At 35.1% G+C, this 18,293-nt stretch overlaps 1 protein-coding gene across 1 annotated transcript; it reads right to left on the bottom strand.

The window, feature by feature from the left end:
- Window positions 1–1,691: 1,691 nt before the first annotated feature.
- LOC140862727 (uncharacterized) lies at window positions 1,692–2,390 on the bottom strand. Its single transcript, XM_073265762.1, has 2 exons — window positions 2,277–2,390; window positions 1,692–2,210 (listed from the first exon to the last, which is right to left on the bottom strand). The coding sequence occupies exons 1-2, from the start codon at window positions 2,388–2,390 to the stop codon at window positions 1,692–1,694; spliced, it is 633 nt and encodes a 210-aa protein (XP_073121863.1).
- Window positions 2,391–18,293: the final 15,903 nt, after the last annotated feature.

Below are 18,293 nucleotides of genomic sequence, written 5' to 3'. Positions count from 1 at the left end.
CGAACAACATTGTCGTACTCCACTGTTCTAGGAAGAAGTCGAGGAGCGACAAGTGGAAGGACCAGAGTTAGTTCAATAGGCTGTTGATATCGTTGGATAGATTAATAAATTGATTAAAATTGCACAGGATCGTCAGGATAGCTATGCTAATATTAAGCGAAGACCTTTGTAGTTTGAGGTTGGTGAAAAAGAGTTTCTGAGATTTTCACCGTTCCGCGGGATTTTGAGATTTGGTCTCATGGGTAACCTCTCTCCTAGATTCATTGGTGGAGCCTGGTACAGTGACCGCTAAAATTGGTATGATAAAAATCAACTGGCAAGCGTACCAGATCAAGTTACAATATAGTGGACAAATGTCCAGATGTTGAACCCACAGGGACTGTATAAATATGAATACCAAAATATATTTATTCCTATTTAATCTAGACTAATGAATAAAAGTGATTCAGATTTTAAACTAATAATTAAAGTTGCAAATAAAATTAAATTCACTAAAACGCAGCAGGAAAATTTGGATTTAATTCAAATTTGGGAAAAGCTCGATCAAGGACTCACGTAGGTACCAGACAATTTATGTAACAAGCAGTCGATCTAAGACATCAGACTTAATCTTAATTCATGGGAATTTTTTTAATTTGTTCAAAGGACTATTTCTAGAACAATCAAACCTATTCAAATTTTTACGGATTAATCTTTAGTAGTTCTAATCAAATTTGAATGCATGAATAACTATGAAAATTCAGTTTACACCCAAACCGCATAATGAAACAGAATTCTATTTCTAGTCAGTTTTACACTATGTTGAATATCGAAGTGATCAAAATCGAAACCTACTCTATCGAATTGGAATCAATTAACATGCACGCAAATAACTGGCCAGGAAATTCACAAGACAAATATAAATTCGATAACCAATAAAATCAATTCAAGTCTGAAAATCTCAAATAAAAAAATCAAGTTTTCAACATAAATTGTCTGGCCCAATCACGTGGCCTTGATCGAAGAAAAACTACTACTCACTAATAAACATAATTAATCAAACCAAGTCCAAAATCATAAACTAAAAAAATATGAGAGTAGAAGAAAAACTGTAGAATTGTTCAAGCAGCCGCCGTCAGCCTTTGCGCGTAATTAAAAAGATAAAAAGTCTTCAAAAAGATCATCAAACTTCTATTTATAGGGTCCGCGCCAATTAGAATCCTCCTTGACCTGAAAATTCTCGAACAACACAAATTTCCGAACACGCGCGCGCCTGGGCTACATCTCGTGCGCGCGCAGTTAAAATAGACAGTGGCTCGATCAACCTCTCGCGCGTGCGCGAGATAGGAGCTCGCCCGTGCGCGGCTTTCCCTGAACTCTCTGGAACTTCCTTCTGCGCGCGCGCAGAGAGTAATCTCGCCCGTGCGCGCCTTGGATTTGACTTCTCTGGAATCTTACACAGCGCACGCGTGAGAAGGGCTCTCGCGCGCGCGAGTCTTGCGCACAGTCACTTCTTAAAAACTCCAATTTACTACAAAATTCCACCAGAAGAGTATAATACATGCACATAAAATAAAACACTAACAAAACTCACGAAAATAAAATAAACGCATGTGAAATGACACAAAATAATGTATACTCAACACACTTATCATACAGCCTCTTCGACTAGGCCCTTGCTGATCACAGTCTTGGTAGCTCGTCCTCTTAGTCTAAGATTCTTTTATGATTTCATTCTTGTCTTTTTCAGAAAACATAGACTGATCCACTGCATCCTTGTAAGTGGAAGTTCCACTCAATCTAACTTCTTGACGGATGAAGGCGTTCAGTCCCTCCATAAAATGCATCAACTCCTCAGCGGGGTTCCCATAAATCATGGGTTCAAAGTACCACCCTATATCAAACTTCTTAACGTACTCTTCACTGGTCATGATTCCCTGAAGAAGCTCCAGAAACTCCCTGGAAACTCTGTTCCTCGTGCACGCTGTGAAGTATTTCCCATAGAATACATCTTTGAACCCGTTCCACGTCAGTGTGATTAGGTTCACAGCAGACTTGGCCCCATTACACCAAACTCGGGCATCATCTCGAAACATGAAGATGGCACACCTCACATGGTCTGCATTAGTAAACTGCATAAATTCAAATATCGTCTCCAAATATTGTATCCATTCCTCAGCCACAATAGGATCAGCTCCTCCCTTGAACTCACTTGGCCCAAAGTCTTTGAACTATTTGAATATGGGGATGGTAACTCCTGGGTGATTGTTAGTACTATCTCCCGCCTGCGCCTGTACCAGTTGCTGAGCACGACTTTTCTCTTGCAGCAAATTGGCTAGTATTGCCAGAAATTGGTTATTCTGGTTGTTCTGGTCATTAGTCTCGTTGGTCTGGTTTCTACAGGTAGCCATAATCCTGATGTCCATCAATGTCCACAACACTCAATCACGACTCTTACATAATCAAACATAACATTTAACATGCATAAATCATAAGTATAACATGCTATTATGCAACTCAATTAATTAGACCTTAAAACATACAGACATGAAGACGAAGCATTTGAGTCATGGCGAGTATGCATACGAGCGCTAAATCCCAGAGCGAACCGATCTGATACCAAGCTTTAATGTCCCACAACCCGGGAACGCTACTAAAACATATATTCTTAAAATTTTGGGAAAAATTTTGCGCGGAATAAAAATCTTTAATTAAAATTATAATTGTGCACCAACAACTAATGATACATTCAAAACATCGATACCATAAAAAACCAATTTTTGAACAAAAATGATAACTTGTTTTTCCCTTCCTAGAAAAATGAGTTAACTGTGCACAAGAAACTATTCATAAACATCGCACTCATGCATCTCCCGTCTGTCCGACTGTATGTTCCTCTTCAGGTCCAACTCCATACTCATCAATGCAATCATCAATTGCATCATTACCTGCATCATTCAAGTATAGTGAGTCTAAAGACTCAGTAAGTACATGCATTCTAAAAAATCGTGTATAAACTTGAAACTTGAAATAGAAGTATAACATGAACATAACATAAAATCTTGAAATTTAGGGGTAATGAGATATGTGTAATTGGGGAAAACATCATAAGAGCACATCATTGGTTCTCGTGATCATGGTCGTTTTACAACAAGCATATGACATCAGCCTTTAAACTTTCATTCTTTGGAAAGACCCCTCCGAAGCTCATCCCAGAGTTTCAGTCTCGTATTGCCACCACAAAAGCACATATAACATCAAATCATTTTCCATGCATCATCACATCATAACTTCATCATATATTTCATAACTTTCATCATACATGCCATAAATTTCATGGGGAATTAGCTTTCATGAAGAAAATCACATAAAGATACATTACATAACTTAACCGATCCACGTGAATCATTCTTTTCGTTCTTGACATTTAAAATTGAAAATCTTTGCATGAATCTCTTAAGAATGTTTAAAATACTTTGAAACATCATAAACATGCATTTTGGAACCTCAACTTGAAAAATAAAAGAATTTTTTTTTAAAAAAAGGGGTGGGATGCCCAACCCACGAGGGGGGCACGGGACGGTCCAGCGACCATCGGCACGAGGGTTCTCCTACGTGAACCAACTTCTCTTCGCCTCCAACACTCCAAGTTTTGATATAATGCATTAAAACACACAAAACATGATCTTTCATATGCTTTTAACATCAAATAACATCAAAGAAATCTTCCAAGTATTTGTTCTAAAAATCATGACACAAAAAACACATCAAAACTTTGAATCGTCAACAAAATCATATTTTTGGAATTCATGAAACCCTTAAAACGATGCAACTTCTCAAAACATGATCAAAACTCGTCAAGAACACCTACGCTTCACGATTACATATAGTCATAATCATGCTCTTCAAAAACTCTCAAACTTTCATGCCATAAACCATACATACATCTCAAAATACAGACTTTTCATACCAAAATATCTATACTCTTGAATGGCGGTTTCAAAAGCGTTTAAAAACTTGCTTGAACGTTGGACAATTGGATTTAATCTGTACTTTGGGAGCGATCTAGCCTCGAAAATCTGAAGAGAAAGCAGTAGATTTGCACTAAATTCTTAACGTAAATAGGAAGAAGGGAATGGGAGAAGGTGGCATCTAAGGAAAGGAAATAATGACTGAAAACTGACGCCTCAAACGTTTGTGACAAATGGGCTTAAACGTCGGCCCATTAATTGCAAATAATTTTTTTTTCTTTTAAAATAATTCTCCCGGCCCATAAAATAACACTATCTCAAATTTAAATTTAAACATAAAATATTTTCTTAACTCGTTCGATTGATAGCCTCATTCCTTCAATCCAGAATTAAATTCCAACCCAAAACATTAAAATAAGTTGCAACACATTAAATATAAGACATATCATATCATCATATGAATTATACATAACATTTAAATTTAATAATTAAAATGATTAAATCATATAAATCATATAAAATTATCGTGATTAAGCAAGTGAACTTTTGGACCTTACATGAATGGACTACAAAAGATAAAAAGAAAGCAAACCTTGATAATGTTTGTGAGCACCCGTCGTTTTAGCAACCCATAAAACTCGGCCCATAAAAATTTATTTGTTTCAGCCCTAAATTTTCGAAACTTGGCCTCCAAGTTTAATTAAAATTGAGGAAAAATCTCTCAACTTGGTAAGTGCATTCTTTCCTTTTTCTAGAGAAGCTGATGGCCGATTTTTGGACACAAATCAACACATATTCAGTGCAGATTTTCATCCCTTAATCCATGAAATCAAGACATATTTCAGTCCCATAATAGGCTGTACAAACCGCCCCTTCAGCCCTCAATTCATGTCCAAAGGCTGTAGAAGAAACACACCTAAACTCCACGTACCAGAACCTCTGTTTTTCCCTTTTTATTACCTTAAAATTCTATCTCCACCGTTTAGAATATACCAAAATATTTTTTGAACATTGTGTATAAATTTTAGTCCAATCCACCGGTTAGATTTCAGGAATACTCCCCCACAATCAGATTGTACGAATTCCATGTGAGAAATCAGCAGCTTCTGTTCTTTGTTGTGTTTTTGCGCTTCAAATGACATCCTAACAAAATCTCTACTGTTCAAACTCTAGATCATCTCTCTTGAACGTTCTGATCGAATTTTATAGCGATACAACGGTTCAAACAATCTCTGACGCTTCTACACAGTAACTGATTTTCTGACTTATGCAAATCCGAAAAATTTCTTCCACTCTCCTTAGTTCCAGTATTCTTCTTAGTGACTCAAGTAGGAAAAAAAATGCATAATCTTCAAGACTTTTTGACCTAGGGTTGCCCATTTTCGAGCAAGATATGTTACCCAAAGGTACGTCCCTTGTTCGAGCTACCGTTCTTCAACTAGGAGCACACGTGAAGCAAGGAACTTTCGACCATCTAGAAACCCCTCTTGTTTTCGTACCAAGACTGTAAGTGGGCTTATGTATACGCTTTAAAAGATTACGTAATTGTTTTAAAATCCTTTGTACACCATTTGATTTTTTGCTTTGCTATGTATAAGATTCATTCATTCCATATGATTCCTTCGTATGTTTTACGATCTTGTAAGTGGTTTTACATGTGTTTTAAAATGTTATGTATTGCGTTTAAAATCTATCGTACACCATCTCGTTCATGTTTGATATGTATAAATTCGTTCTATCCTACATGAAACCTTTAATATGCTTTCAGATTTCGTAAATAGATTTATTCTTTGAAATCCATTGTACATCATATATTTCGAGTCCTCTTATTTGTATATGTTCAGAAACGCTTGTATTCGTTTATTATTCTTTGAATCTTCGAAAAGACGCTGTTATTATTTGATTTTGAAGTGGAAAGAAACATGTAATATGATATGTTATGGCCTTTACATGGTGGGTATAAAACCGTTATATTTGCCCCTACACGGTGGGTATAAAACCGTTATGTTCGCATCACTCCTTAGAGAAGTAACTTATATGGGATAGATTTATATGGCCCTTAAATGGTGGGTATAAAACTATTATATTGGCCTCGCCCCTCAGAGGAGTAACATATAGGGGACAGATTTATGTCCCTTACACGGTGGGTATAAAAAATGATATATTGGCCCTTACACGGTGGGTATAAAACCATTATATGTCATAGCCCCTTAGAGAAGTACCATATAAGGGACAAAAAATGAACCATGAATAATGAAATGAAGTTTCAGTGCCATCTATATGTTTTTGTTCTGTTTCTGATGCGATTTAATGCTTTGTTTTGAATTCTGTAACTATCATGTTTTGACTCATGTCGTGACACATCTTGTGACATGTTACATATAGAATCGTATTTATATGTCTTTTCTCATCATGAACAGCAAGATCTCTTACAGTATTATATATTTATGTTCTTGTTTCGTTCAGACATTTTCCCATGCTTCGTTTGAACACTGTGTATGTCCTGTCTTGACTCGTGTTGTGATATGTCCTGAGATATGTTACGTCCAGAACCATTTTTGTGTATATATGTATTCTGTATTTTGGTGTACGAATTTTCCCTACTTGCTGAGTGTTTTTTAAAACACTCACCCCTTAATTTCCTCCCCAGATAGGAATGAAGAACAAGTCGACGAGGACGAACAAGCTATGTTTTGGGGTTGGTGATGAGGTTTTCAAGACAAGAAGATTACTGGATTTGTCTTTACTTGATTTTCCTTATGTTATCGCTTCCGCATTCTTATTTTGAGTTGTAAAAGACAATTATTTCGTTTATGGAATAGACTGGCTTTATGGTCTTTTGATGAACTACGAGGCTTATTGTTGCAATATTAAATTGTTTAACAATGCCGGTGCTGAGTCTCGGTCTCAGGATGTGACATTTAAGAGGTATCAGAGCCCGCCAGGTTCATAATCTGGTTGGGTTTCCTTAGAATTTCTTTAGTGTTCTCTCTTAATGAGGAAAAGGTCTAATGCATTCCCCTCCGAAATGATCCCGCGATTTATACTGACAGAGAAGTACATTTCACGATGACCAAAAGCCTTAGTCAGCCAAATTCCATCGTTTAGGCCTTCGAATCGTGATTTTGCCATTTAAGGAAAGTTTTGAAATGCTTATAACTTTTCGCAGGGACTTAGAAATCCAATTCCGCCATCTATTCTGTGATCCTCATGAATCGAACCCTTTACCTATTCAAATATCTCCGAACCTACTATTTTTTTTTAAAATTTTCGGAAAACCCCTCTCAACTCAATTGATATGTCATGCAATCCTTTCTTGATTGTTTTATGATCATCTAGCATTTTGAAACTATCTTCATGCCTTTCCATCTTTGTTATTCAAGGAAATGGCTCCACGCGCTCTATGTATCCGTACTACCCTTCTCAATAATCAAATTACCCACTTATGTATTGATTAATTTTGGTGACACATGCTCTTCTAGATCTAGGCAATTTCATTGAGAATTTAAGAGCTTAGATTGACATTGAGAATTTATAGATTGATTTTAGCAATGATGTCCATAAGTATATTAAACTATGATTTTTGGTACAAAAATCAATGTGGTTCTAGTTAGTTGGTATAGTGACTCGGTGGCCTTACAAATTATTGGAGCAAAAGTTAAACTTTAAATAGTTGAATTTAAGAGACAAATCAAGTTTCGAGTACGAAACTTCCAATAAGGATGGAGGGATGTGAGAAACTATTTTTTTAACAACCCATAAAAACTCGGCCCAAAAAAATTTATTTGTTTCAGCCCCTAAATTTTCGAAACTTGTCCTCCAATTTTAATTCAAATTGAGGAAAAATATCTCAACTTGGTAAGTGCATTATTTCCTTTTTCTAGAGAAGCAGATGGCCGAATTTTTGGAAACAAATCAACACATATTCAATGCATATTTTCATCCCTTAATCCATGAAATCAAGACATATTTCAGTCCCATAATAGGCTGTAGAAACCTCCCCTTCAGCCCTCAATTCACGACCAAAGGCTGTAGAAGAAACACACCAAAACTTCATGTACAACAACCTCTGTTCGTCCATTTTTATGACTTAAAATTCGATCTCCACCGTTCAAAATATACCAAAATATGTTTTGAAGAAAAATTTCAGTCCAATCCAATGGTTATATTTTAGGAAAATGCCCCCACAATCAAACTATACAGATTCCATGCGAGAAATCAGCAGCCTCTGTTCTTTGTTGTTTTTGTGCTACAAATGACATCCAAACAAAATCTCTACCATTAAAACTCTATATCACTCTCTTCTGAATGTTTTGATCAAATTTTGTAGCAATCCAATGGTTCAAACAATCTCTTACGCTTCTAAAAGGTAACTAATTTTCCGACTTGTGAAAATCCGAGAAATTTCTTCCACTCTCCTTCTTTCCGTTATTCTTCTTAGTGACTCAAGTAGGAAAAACATTGCATAATCTTCTAGACTTTTCGACCTAGGGTTGCCCATTTTCAAGCAAGATATGTTACCCTAAGGTACGTCCCTTGTTTGAGCTACCGTTCTTCAACGAGGAGCACACGTGAATCAAGGAACTTTCGACCATCTAGGACCCCTTCTTGTTTAAATAACAAGACTATAAGTGGGCTTAAGTATACGCTTTAAAAGTTTACGTAATTGTTTTAAAATCCGTCATACACCATTTGATTCATGCTTTGCTATGTATAAGATTTCATTCATTCCATATGATTACTTTGTATGTTTTACGATCTTGTAAGTGGGATTACAAGTGTTTTAAAATTTTATGTATTGAGTTTAAAATTCGTCGTACAACATCATGTTCATGTTTGATATGTATAAATTTGTTCTATCCTATATGACACTTTCCATATGCTTTCAGATTTCGTAAATTGATTTATCTACGCTTTGAACAATGATCATTAAGTTTTGAAATCCATTGTACATCATGTATTTCGAGTCCTCTTATTTTTATATGTTCAGCAACTCTTGTATTTGTTTGTTATGCTTTGAATATTCGAAACAACTTCTCATTCTTTGGTTATTAGCGGCATCCCGAAAACATCCGGGTCGACCTATGACTTTCAAATTAAGTTCCAAATTAGTGGATGCTGCCAAAGGGAGTGGCGATGTCATACGTAAAAAAAGAAGTGACTCATAAAATGGCATAGGAAAATAGAGCTTTTGCACATTTTCGTTAATTTAGTAATGAGCATAACAGCCATTTTGCTCCGATGGAGAGAATAACATATGATTAGCTTTTCGGGAAATTGACACTGTTAATATTTGATTTTGAAGAAGAAAGAAACATGAAATATGATATGTTATGGCCCTTACACGGTGGGTATAAAACCGTTATATTATCCCCTACATGGTTGTTGCGATATTTTTGTGCCCGCAAGTGCACGGTGTCAAGTTTTAATATACGATGAGTAGAGTATCGTTCCCACGAGGATTGAAAATTTATATTCACACTAAATACTGTAATTAAAATAATCTCAACTTTGTTCAAAAAATCAAAGTTTAAAATTCAATAAAATAAAATAAAATAAATCCATAATTTTAAGGATGGCTTTGGGTACACGATATGAGACGGGTTTTAGATACAAGATATCACTCGATTTTCATTCATACAAATCATATCAATTGATTATATCATCTATTCCAATTTATAGGCCAAGAACCCTTAATTGTTATTTACTGCCTCTCCCGAGCACCGAGTAAATGTTATTATTCTAATGCTAATTTCGATATCCCTATCAGAAATCAAACAACAAAATAATTTATCAAATTCTATGGTTCTCTTTCAATGACCTCAAAGGAACTTGTAAGCCTCCCGACTCTACAAAAATCCTAGGTTGTGTTTTCTATGATCCTAATCAAAATCTCCTCTCCCGAGCGCCATATTTCAAATAAATATAACAATTCAATTAGTGATCAAGTAATTGAATGACAATCAAATCAAGAATACACAAATAAATTGTTAAGAACAAATAATAGTAGGCAAAATAATAGTCAAAACATGAAACTCCAATCAAGATCCATCAATATCTAGAAACAACTAATAAGTTTATAATGAAATAATCAAACACATAGACATATCCAAAAATCTCATCATAAATCAAGGCAAATAATAAAAATCATAGAGTAGAGTTGATTCTCCGTCCCCAGATGAATTTCCTCTATCGTGTGATTCGATTATCCCTTGTCGTTCGCTCCCACGTTTCAAATCCGTGTCCCAAGCCTACTTGAATGCGTAGTTGTGTGGTTCTCTTGTTTGGGTGCCTCTTCTTCTCTTCTCAAATCTCTCAAATTTGTGTGTGTTGTTGTGCGGCGGCTCTCCCCTTGATTGTATCCTTGAAGTCCCTTTTATATGTCCTCGAAGCCCGTCAAAGAAAGCCCGACAAATCGAGAGTTTTAAAGTTGCAAAAATCTGCCAATTTCTCGCACAGAGCGACCCGGGCGCGCAATAGAGTGGTGAGGGTGCACCTGAGCCTCGAATTTACGCTTCTTTTCACGTCCAGGGACGACGCGGGTGCGCCTGAAAGCGGGGCGGGCGCGCCTTCCTCTCGCATGAGGAATTCTGCAACGTGCGACAATTTTAAAAAAATCATATCTACCAAAATAACCGTCAGATTGAGCTGAAATGTTGACAACAACTTCAAAACATCCTAACTTGAATATGAACAGTGGAGATTGGATTTTGATGCATCAATAATTCTCAATAATTTTTTGAAGTTGCTGCTCCATAATTCATCATTCCGCTTCTTCTTGCTACTTTCGCGCCAATTCTTGCAACTCACAAAAACAACAACAAATATTCATAATACCCACTCGATACATCACAAAATTCAATTCAAATCATATATAAATTAAGTGCATAAAATGCACTTATCAAATTCCCCAAAACATAGACTTTTGCTAGTTCCGAGCAAAACAATAATGAGTAATATAGTTGGCCTCCGAATTTTTACATTCCAATATTAAATACACATGTCCGCTAATTTTCTCAAGAGTTCTTGTGTGTGTGTGATTCACCAATCTTGTCTATCCTCCTCGCTTTCGATACACTAGTGCAACAAGTTTGTTTCATAGAATCATCAACTCCGCTCTCTAGTTTCAAAACACTCTCCACCATGTTCAACTTCTACTCACTAGGATAAAAAGGACTTTTCAAGTTATATCAAAGATTTTTCATAACATCGCTGGATTTTTCACCCAATTTTATTTTAGCCCCATAAATTACCCGCAAACTTAGCTATAACTAAAGATAGGATTCGGATTTCAATCGTCTCGTTTATAGCCCGAATGGAGAATCAACCCCATTTTGTCCGCAAACTTAGCCATGGATTGGTGATTAGAATTTCAATCCCTTTCTAGGACCGGATGGAGTTTGTTTTAACAAAAATTAATTTTTCTTCACTTTTGCAACCCCATTTATTCCGCATACTTAGCCAAGGACAAGGGAATTAGGATTTCAATTCCTTATCAATGACCCGGATGGAGTTATTATTAATTTTTTTATATTTTAATGCCTAAATCATTTCTAAGCTCGTAGAAGTCTACCTCAGTTTCAAGCATAAATCACCAAAGTTAAGAATCAAATCATCCAATTCACTTACAATATCACAAAGCTTCTCTAATCACTAGAGTCTAGAAAATCAAGGCATAGTGCATATGGGTGAGAACTAAAGATTAAATATAGCTAACATTAACATTTTTAAGACCAAAAATTATTTTCATCATAGGCCAAAACAATTACACATCATGCATTTAAATCACACTAACTCATAAAAAAAAATTTCATAATTTTCAAACTTCACACATCCCCCCAAACTTAAAATGTGCATTGTCCTCAATGTAAAATAAACAAATTAAATAGCAGAGGAATACACGTACCTGTGACAACGACCATCAGTAGTCGTCATTTTTTTTCATCGTAATTTGTAGCGCATTGGGGATATAGTAGGGGTAACACCACCAAACTTCATCTCTACACAACCTAAAAAAAATGACGAGGGACAAAAATTTAAGAAGTAAATACATAAAAATCAAATAAACATAATAAATAAATAATACTAAAAACTCTTGGGTTGCCTCCCAAGAAGCGCTTAGTTTATAGTCCTCAGCTCGACTGCATCTGCACTTTCAAAACTTTAAGATCTGTGAATAAACTGCAGACATAGACAAAACAAAATAAATTAATCCAAAAATAATGATAATAATAAATTGACAATAAAAATAAAAATTTTAAATCAAAATCAAGATCACTTGGTAAAAATATTAGTGCATAATAAATTGAATCAATCCCCGGAAACGGCGCCAAAAACTTGTTGCGTAATTCATTCTTCAAAAAACCATTTTCCTACAAAATTAACCCGGAGAGTGAAATGCTCATGCATGAGATTAATTACTAATAAAACATATAAAAACACACATGAAACCATATGAATGCATGCCAAATAGACATAAAATAATGCACACAAAATGCACTTATCAACACCCCATACTTAAATCTTGCTCGCCCTCGAGCAAGACATGCAAAACAATATGCAAATAACTACAAAAGTAAGAATGAATCATGAACGTGCACAGCCTCCGAAAAGTTCCCACATTCAAAAATTTAAAACCACAAACTTTTGATTGTTCACAATACACTATCAGTTTAACGTAAACGTGTGTGTGTGTCATGTTATTCCAGTTTTGTGCAACTTCAAAAGAATCCATCCTAAGAATGTTTAGCAACCTATGACAATTCAATCAAGTATCACAATCCAGCACTCCTTCATCCCAACAATCCCAAACAAAACATGCATTCTCTTGAGATTAAATTACGTACCTCCGGATTTTGCACCCGGTTTTTTTTCTAAGCCCCAATAATTACCCACAAACTTAGCTATATCTAAGATAGGATTCGAATTTCAATCCCCTCGTCTATAGCCAGGATGAAACTACAATCCCATTTATCCCGCAAACTTAGCTATGGAAAATTGATTAGGATTTCAACCATTTTCCAGGCCCGGATGGAATTGTTATTTTAAAATTTTGTATTAATCCCATGGACTCCGCATACTTAGTCAAGAACAAGAGATTAGGATTTCAATCTCTCGCTCGTAACCCGGATGGAGTCAACTTAATTTTCAACAAAAGTTTTTTTTTTTTCAAAAAAAATTTTTTTATAGGTATGCCCAAGATTATACATGCAATGTCTAACAACTATCAAGAATCCAAAGACACTATCATGATCAACAAACATCTATTGTCATGCAATGGTCAAACAAACACGAACTTCATCAATTACTTCGCTACACTACACCAATCTAACATGCGTGCTTAATATGATTCACGATTCAACCAACAGCTTCTCATGTTCAATAAAAAGCAACATTTTTTCAAAAACAATTTTTTTCAACTCTATCATCATCGGCTAACAGTCATCATTCTACTTATTCGCATAACACAAACACAAAACATAATGATATGCATGAATACGAACTATATGCAATAATCTAAACCATATGAATGAAAAACATAATGACGAACGAAACAAAACTAAATAACACCCCCTCATACTTATCCAAAGCATTGCCCTCAATGCTCTAGAACAATGAACAGAATGAGAAACGAACAAATGCAAAACAAAAATAAACACAATGAAAAAAAAATAACACTCCCCTCGTCAATCATCGTGGTGTATATCCATCTGCCGCTGCTGCACCACATTTCTTAGGCCATCAATATTCTTATATATTACCTTGAAAATCCAAAAATTGAGGGATTAAACATGATCAACTCAACACGAAACGACACTAGATAAAAAACTGAAATTAAATAAACAAAACAGAAAGAATTAGAATTCTTGGGTTGCCTCCCAAGTAGCGTCTGATTTTCAGTCCTTGGCTCGACCCTCAGAAGCACTCATCAAAGAGCAGTTGACGCCCAAAGTAAGTGTCATATGACACCACCAATGGATGTTTGTTCCATGTGCCCTCAAGCTTGGCCAGATAAATGTGGTTTAAATTCGTCACCTCAACAACACCCCATAACAGCTGGTAAACATGGGAAGAGAAAATCTTTGTTGGCTCTCCATGTTGTTGGGTAAAACTCGTGAATACTTGTCGATGGATCATCTCAAAGTATTACGCCAGATGAATTCCTGCAAGAATAGAATGTACAACGATAGATCACGCAGGAATAAAATAGAATAAATAAAAAAAAGAAATTAACTAAAGAAAATAACAAAAAGTAAAATTTGTCTATTTCAATCCTCGGCAACGACGCCAAAAACTTGGTCGAGCAAATACTACCACTGAAAATCAACCTAAATATATATATCAATTAAGCTCGAATATATCGCAAGTGCACGAGTCAAGTAATAATATAGTGTACAAAGTACGAGTATCGTCCCACAGAGATTGATGTCAGACAAAATTACTCAAGTATTATTCTTTAGTTAATTAAGATAACATGATAATAAATTAATAAACTAAAATAAAAGATGGAAAAAAACAAAATAATAAAATTAAATTCAGAAAATAAATAAACGATTGTTAGGATCTCGGTTCACCTATCCATTTTTCTTCTATAAGGATTGAAATTCAGTTCTCAAGTCATGCTTTTGACGGAATTCCCTAATCTATCAATATACTCTTTCGAGTTATATTAATCTAATTAACAAATTGCAATAACCAAGTGTCCTTGTGTTATTTAACAATTGCAATTGCATTACGATTTGTGGAATCCTCAAGCTTTCGACCTATTGGACTATGACTATCAACATGTATCCAACCTCATATGTCTATGTAAGTTGTAGATCCATGGACTATATTACCCTATCATGTTATAAAATCTCCTTTCAGTATCAATTATAACACATAAAATCAATTCGATGTTGATCAATATCCAAATAATCAATAAAAACAGTAATATAATCAAGAATGCATAAAAACCAAATTCAATCTTCAAGAAAAAATCAAAAAAAAGTTTTGTGGGTAGGATCCCCTAAATCCCAACAAATATAAAAGAAAGAAGAGAAAACTAGTGTTGCGATTCTTGAGTTCTTCAAGTTTTCTCCCTCTTCACGTTCTTCTCCTTGGATGGCCGCCTCCTCCCTTGCGTTTTTTATGTGTGGAACTTCGGAACCCTTTCTCACGTCTGATATGTCCCCTTTTATATGTGGTTGAAAGCCCATCCAATAAAGCCCCAAAAAATTGCAACTTTTAATGTTAGAAAATTAATATTTTTTCAGTCTACGTCGCGCCATGGCGCAGAAAAGTCACGCCATAGCGTGAAAAGTTCTATTTTCACTTCTTCAAAATCCTCGGTTCATGCCACGGCGCAGGACAAATCACGCCATGGCTTGAAAAGTTCTGCCTCCAGTTTTCAGCGCGCAGTTATCTTGAAAAAATCATAACATGAGTTCTAACCGTCGGATTGAGCTGAAATTTTTACAACATCTTCAAAACATCTTGAAATTTAATTTGGACAGTGGAGATTTGATTTGGATTTCCCAAAAGTTAAATTTTAATTTTTGATCAAGGCTGCTCCGTAATTCATTTTTCAAAAAACCATTTTCCTACAAAATTAACCCGGAGAGTGAAATGCTCATGCATGAGATTAATTACAAATAAAACATATAAAAACACACATGAAACCATATGAATGCATTCCAAATAGACATAAAATAATGTACACAAAATACACTTATCAATGGTGGGTATAAAACTGTTATATTTGTCTCGCCCCTTAGAGGAGTAACATATAAAGGACATATTTATATGGCCCTTACACAGTGGGTATAAAACCATTATATTGGCCTCGCCCCTCATATATGGGACAGATTTATGTGGCTCTTACACGGTGGGTATAAAACCATTATATTGGCCCTTACATGGTGGGTATAAAACCATTATATGTGCTTGCCCCTTAGAGGAGTATCATATAGAGGACATAAAATGAACCATGAATAATGAAATTAAGTTTCAGCGTCTTATATATGTTTTTGTTCTATTTTTGATGAGATTTAATGCTTCGTTTAGAATTCTGTAGCTATCATGTTTTGACTCATGTCGCGACACGTCTTGTGACATGTCACATCCAAAATCGTATTTATATGTCTTTTGAAATCATGAACAACAAGATGACTTACAATATTATATATGTATGTTCTTGTTTTTTTCTGACATTTTCCCATGCTCTGTTCGAACAATGTGTATGTCCTGTCTTGACTCGTGTTGTGACATGTCCTAAGACATGTTACGTCCAGAACCATTTTTTGTGTATATATGTATTTTGTATTTGGTGTACGAATATACCCCACTTGCTGAGTTTTTCCCAAAACACTCACCTCTTACTTTCCTCCCAAGATAAGAATGAAGAACAAGTCGACGAGGACGAACAAGTTATGTTTTGGGGTTGGTGATGAGGTTTTCAAGACAAGAAGATTAATGGATTTATCTTTAGTTGATTTTATTTATGTTATCGCTTCCGCATTCTTATTTTGAGTTGTAAAAGACAATTTTTTTTAAGAAATAGAATGGATTTATGGTCTTTTGATGAACTACGAGGCTTATTGTTGCAACATTAAATTGTTTAACAATGTCGGTGCTGCGTCTTGGTCTCGAGTCATGACATTTAAGTGGTATTAGAGCCCGCCAGGTTCATAATCCGGTTGGGTTTTCTTAGAAGTTCTTTAGAGTTCTCTCTTAATGGGGAAAAGGTCTAATGCATTCCCCTCCAAAATGATCCCACAATTTATACTCACGGAGAAGTCCTTTTCACGATGACCAAAAGCCTTAGTCAGCCAAATTCCATCATTTAGGCCTTTGAATCGTGCTTTTGCCATTTAAGGAAAGTTTTGAAATGCTTATAACTTTTACCAGGGACTTAGAACTCCAATTCCGCCATCTATTATATGATCATCATGAATCGAACCCTCTAACTATACAAAGATCTCCGAACCTTCTATGTTTTTGAAATTTTCGGAAAACCCCTCTCAACTCAAGTGATATGTTATACAATCCTTTCTTGATTGTTTGACGATCATCTTGCATTTTGAAACTATCTTCATGTTTTTCCATCTTTGTAATCTAAGGAAATGGCTCTACGCACTCTACGTATCCGTACTATCCATCTCAATAATCAAATTACCCACTTATGTATTGATTAATTTTGGTGACACGTGCTCTTCTAGATCTAGGCAATTTCGCTGAGAATTTAAGAGCTTAGATTGACATTAAAATTTTATAGATTGATTTTAGCAAGGATGTCAACAATTATATTAATGTATGATTTTTGGTATATACATCAATGTGGTTCTAGTTAGTTGATATAGTGACTCGGTGACCTTACAAATTATTGGAGCAATAGTTAAACTTCAAATAGCTGACTTTAAGAGACAAATCAAGTTTCAAGGATGAAACTTCCAATAAAGAGGGAGGGATGTGAGAACTCATCTTTTTAGCAACCCATACAAACTCGGCCCATAAAAATTTATTTGTTTCAGCCCTAAATTTTCGAAACATGGCCTCCAAGTTTAATTCAAATTGAGAAAAAATCTATCAACTTGGTAAGTGCATTTGTAAGGGCCGAAAATATTAAGTTAATAATTATGGAATTTTAAAATTAAATTCCGTATTTGGAAAAATATTAATTGAAGAATTTATGGAAATTAGAGATTTAATTTCCGAGCCGAAAATATTAAATTTGAGAATTTACGGATTTTGAGAATTAAATTCCGGGATTCTAAAATTAAAAGAATAAAATATTTGGATTAAATATTTATGGGATTTAAGATTAAATTTCGAGATTCTAGAATTAAAGAGGATTTAATTCGGAGGTGCCACTTGAGCAGGGACTGTTTTGCAAATATCAAAGTTTTGAGGGCTAAAATGCAATTTTGAATTTTAATCCGAAAATATCTAATTTGAAAATTTTTGGAGTTTAGATCTAAATTCTAATATTATTAAATTATTTAGGATTGAAATTGAATTAAAAAGCCGAGGACTGTGTTGGCAATTTCGGAAGTTTTGGGGACTAAATAGAAATTATGCCTACGTATATCTTCAATCCCACTTGATCAGTCACCATTCAACGTGTATAGCATGATATTTCTTCAGAATTGCAGCAGCAGAAAGTCGAGAGCTTCATTATCTTCAAGTCCATTCTTCATCTTCTAAATTTGATATCTTTTGATTCGTTCGTCTGATTTAGAACCGAGCATAGTTCCGAAATCCTTGCGAAGAGAGCTTCGATTTGATGTAAGTATTATCTTAATTTATATGATTTCGATGTTCTGAATATTGGGAGAAATCGGAATTGAACTTGAATATGTGCTT

Source organism: Henckelia pumila, chromosome 4 (genome assembly GCF_033568475.1).
Source record: "Henckelia pumila isolate YLH828 chromosome 4, ASM3356847v2, whole genome shotgun sequence".
Lineage (NCBI taxonomy): Eukaryota > Viridiplantae > Streptophyta > Magnoliopsida > Lamiales > Gesneriaceae > Henckelia > Henckelia pumila.
Note: the sequence above shows the minus strand (reverse complement) of the source record. Positions and strands in the feature narration are given on the sequence as shown.

What these genes read in the sequence shown, in the direction of transcription:
- LOC140862727 (XM_073265762.1), bottom strand. Translation starts at nt 2,390, where the DNA reads ATGGCTACCTGTAGAAACCAGACCAACGAGACTAATGACCAGAACAAC. An exon ending in AAAGTCGTGCTCAGCAACTG is followed by an intron (nt 2,211 to 2,276) that starts GTACAGGCGCAG and finishes ATATTCAAATAG; the next exon opens with TTCAAAGACTTTGGGCCAAG.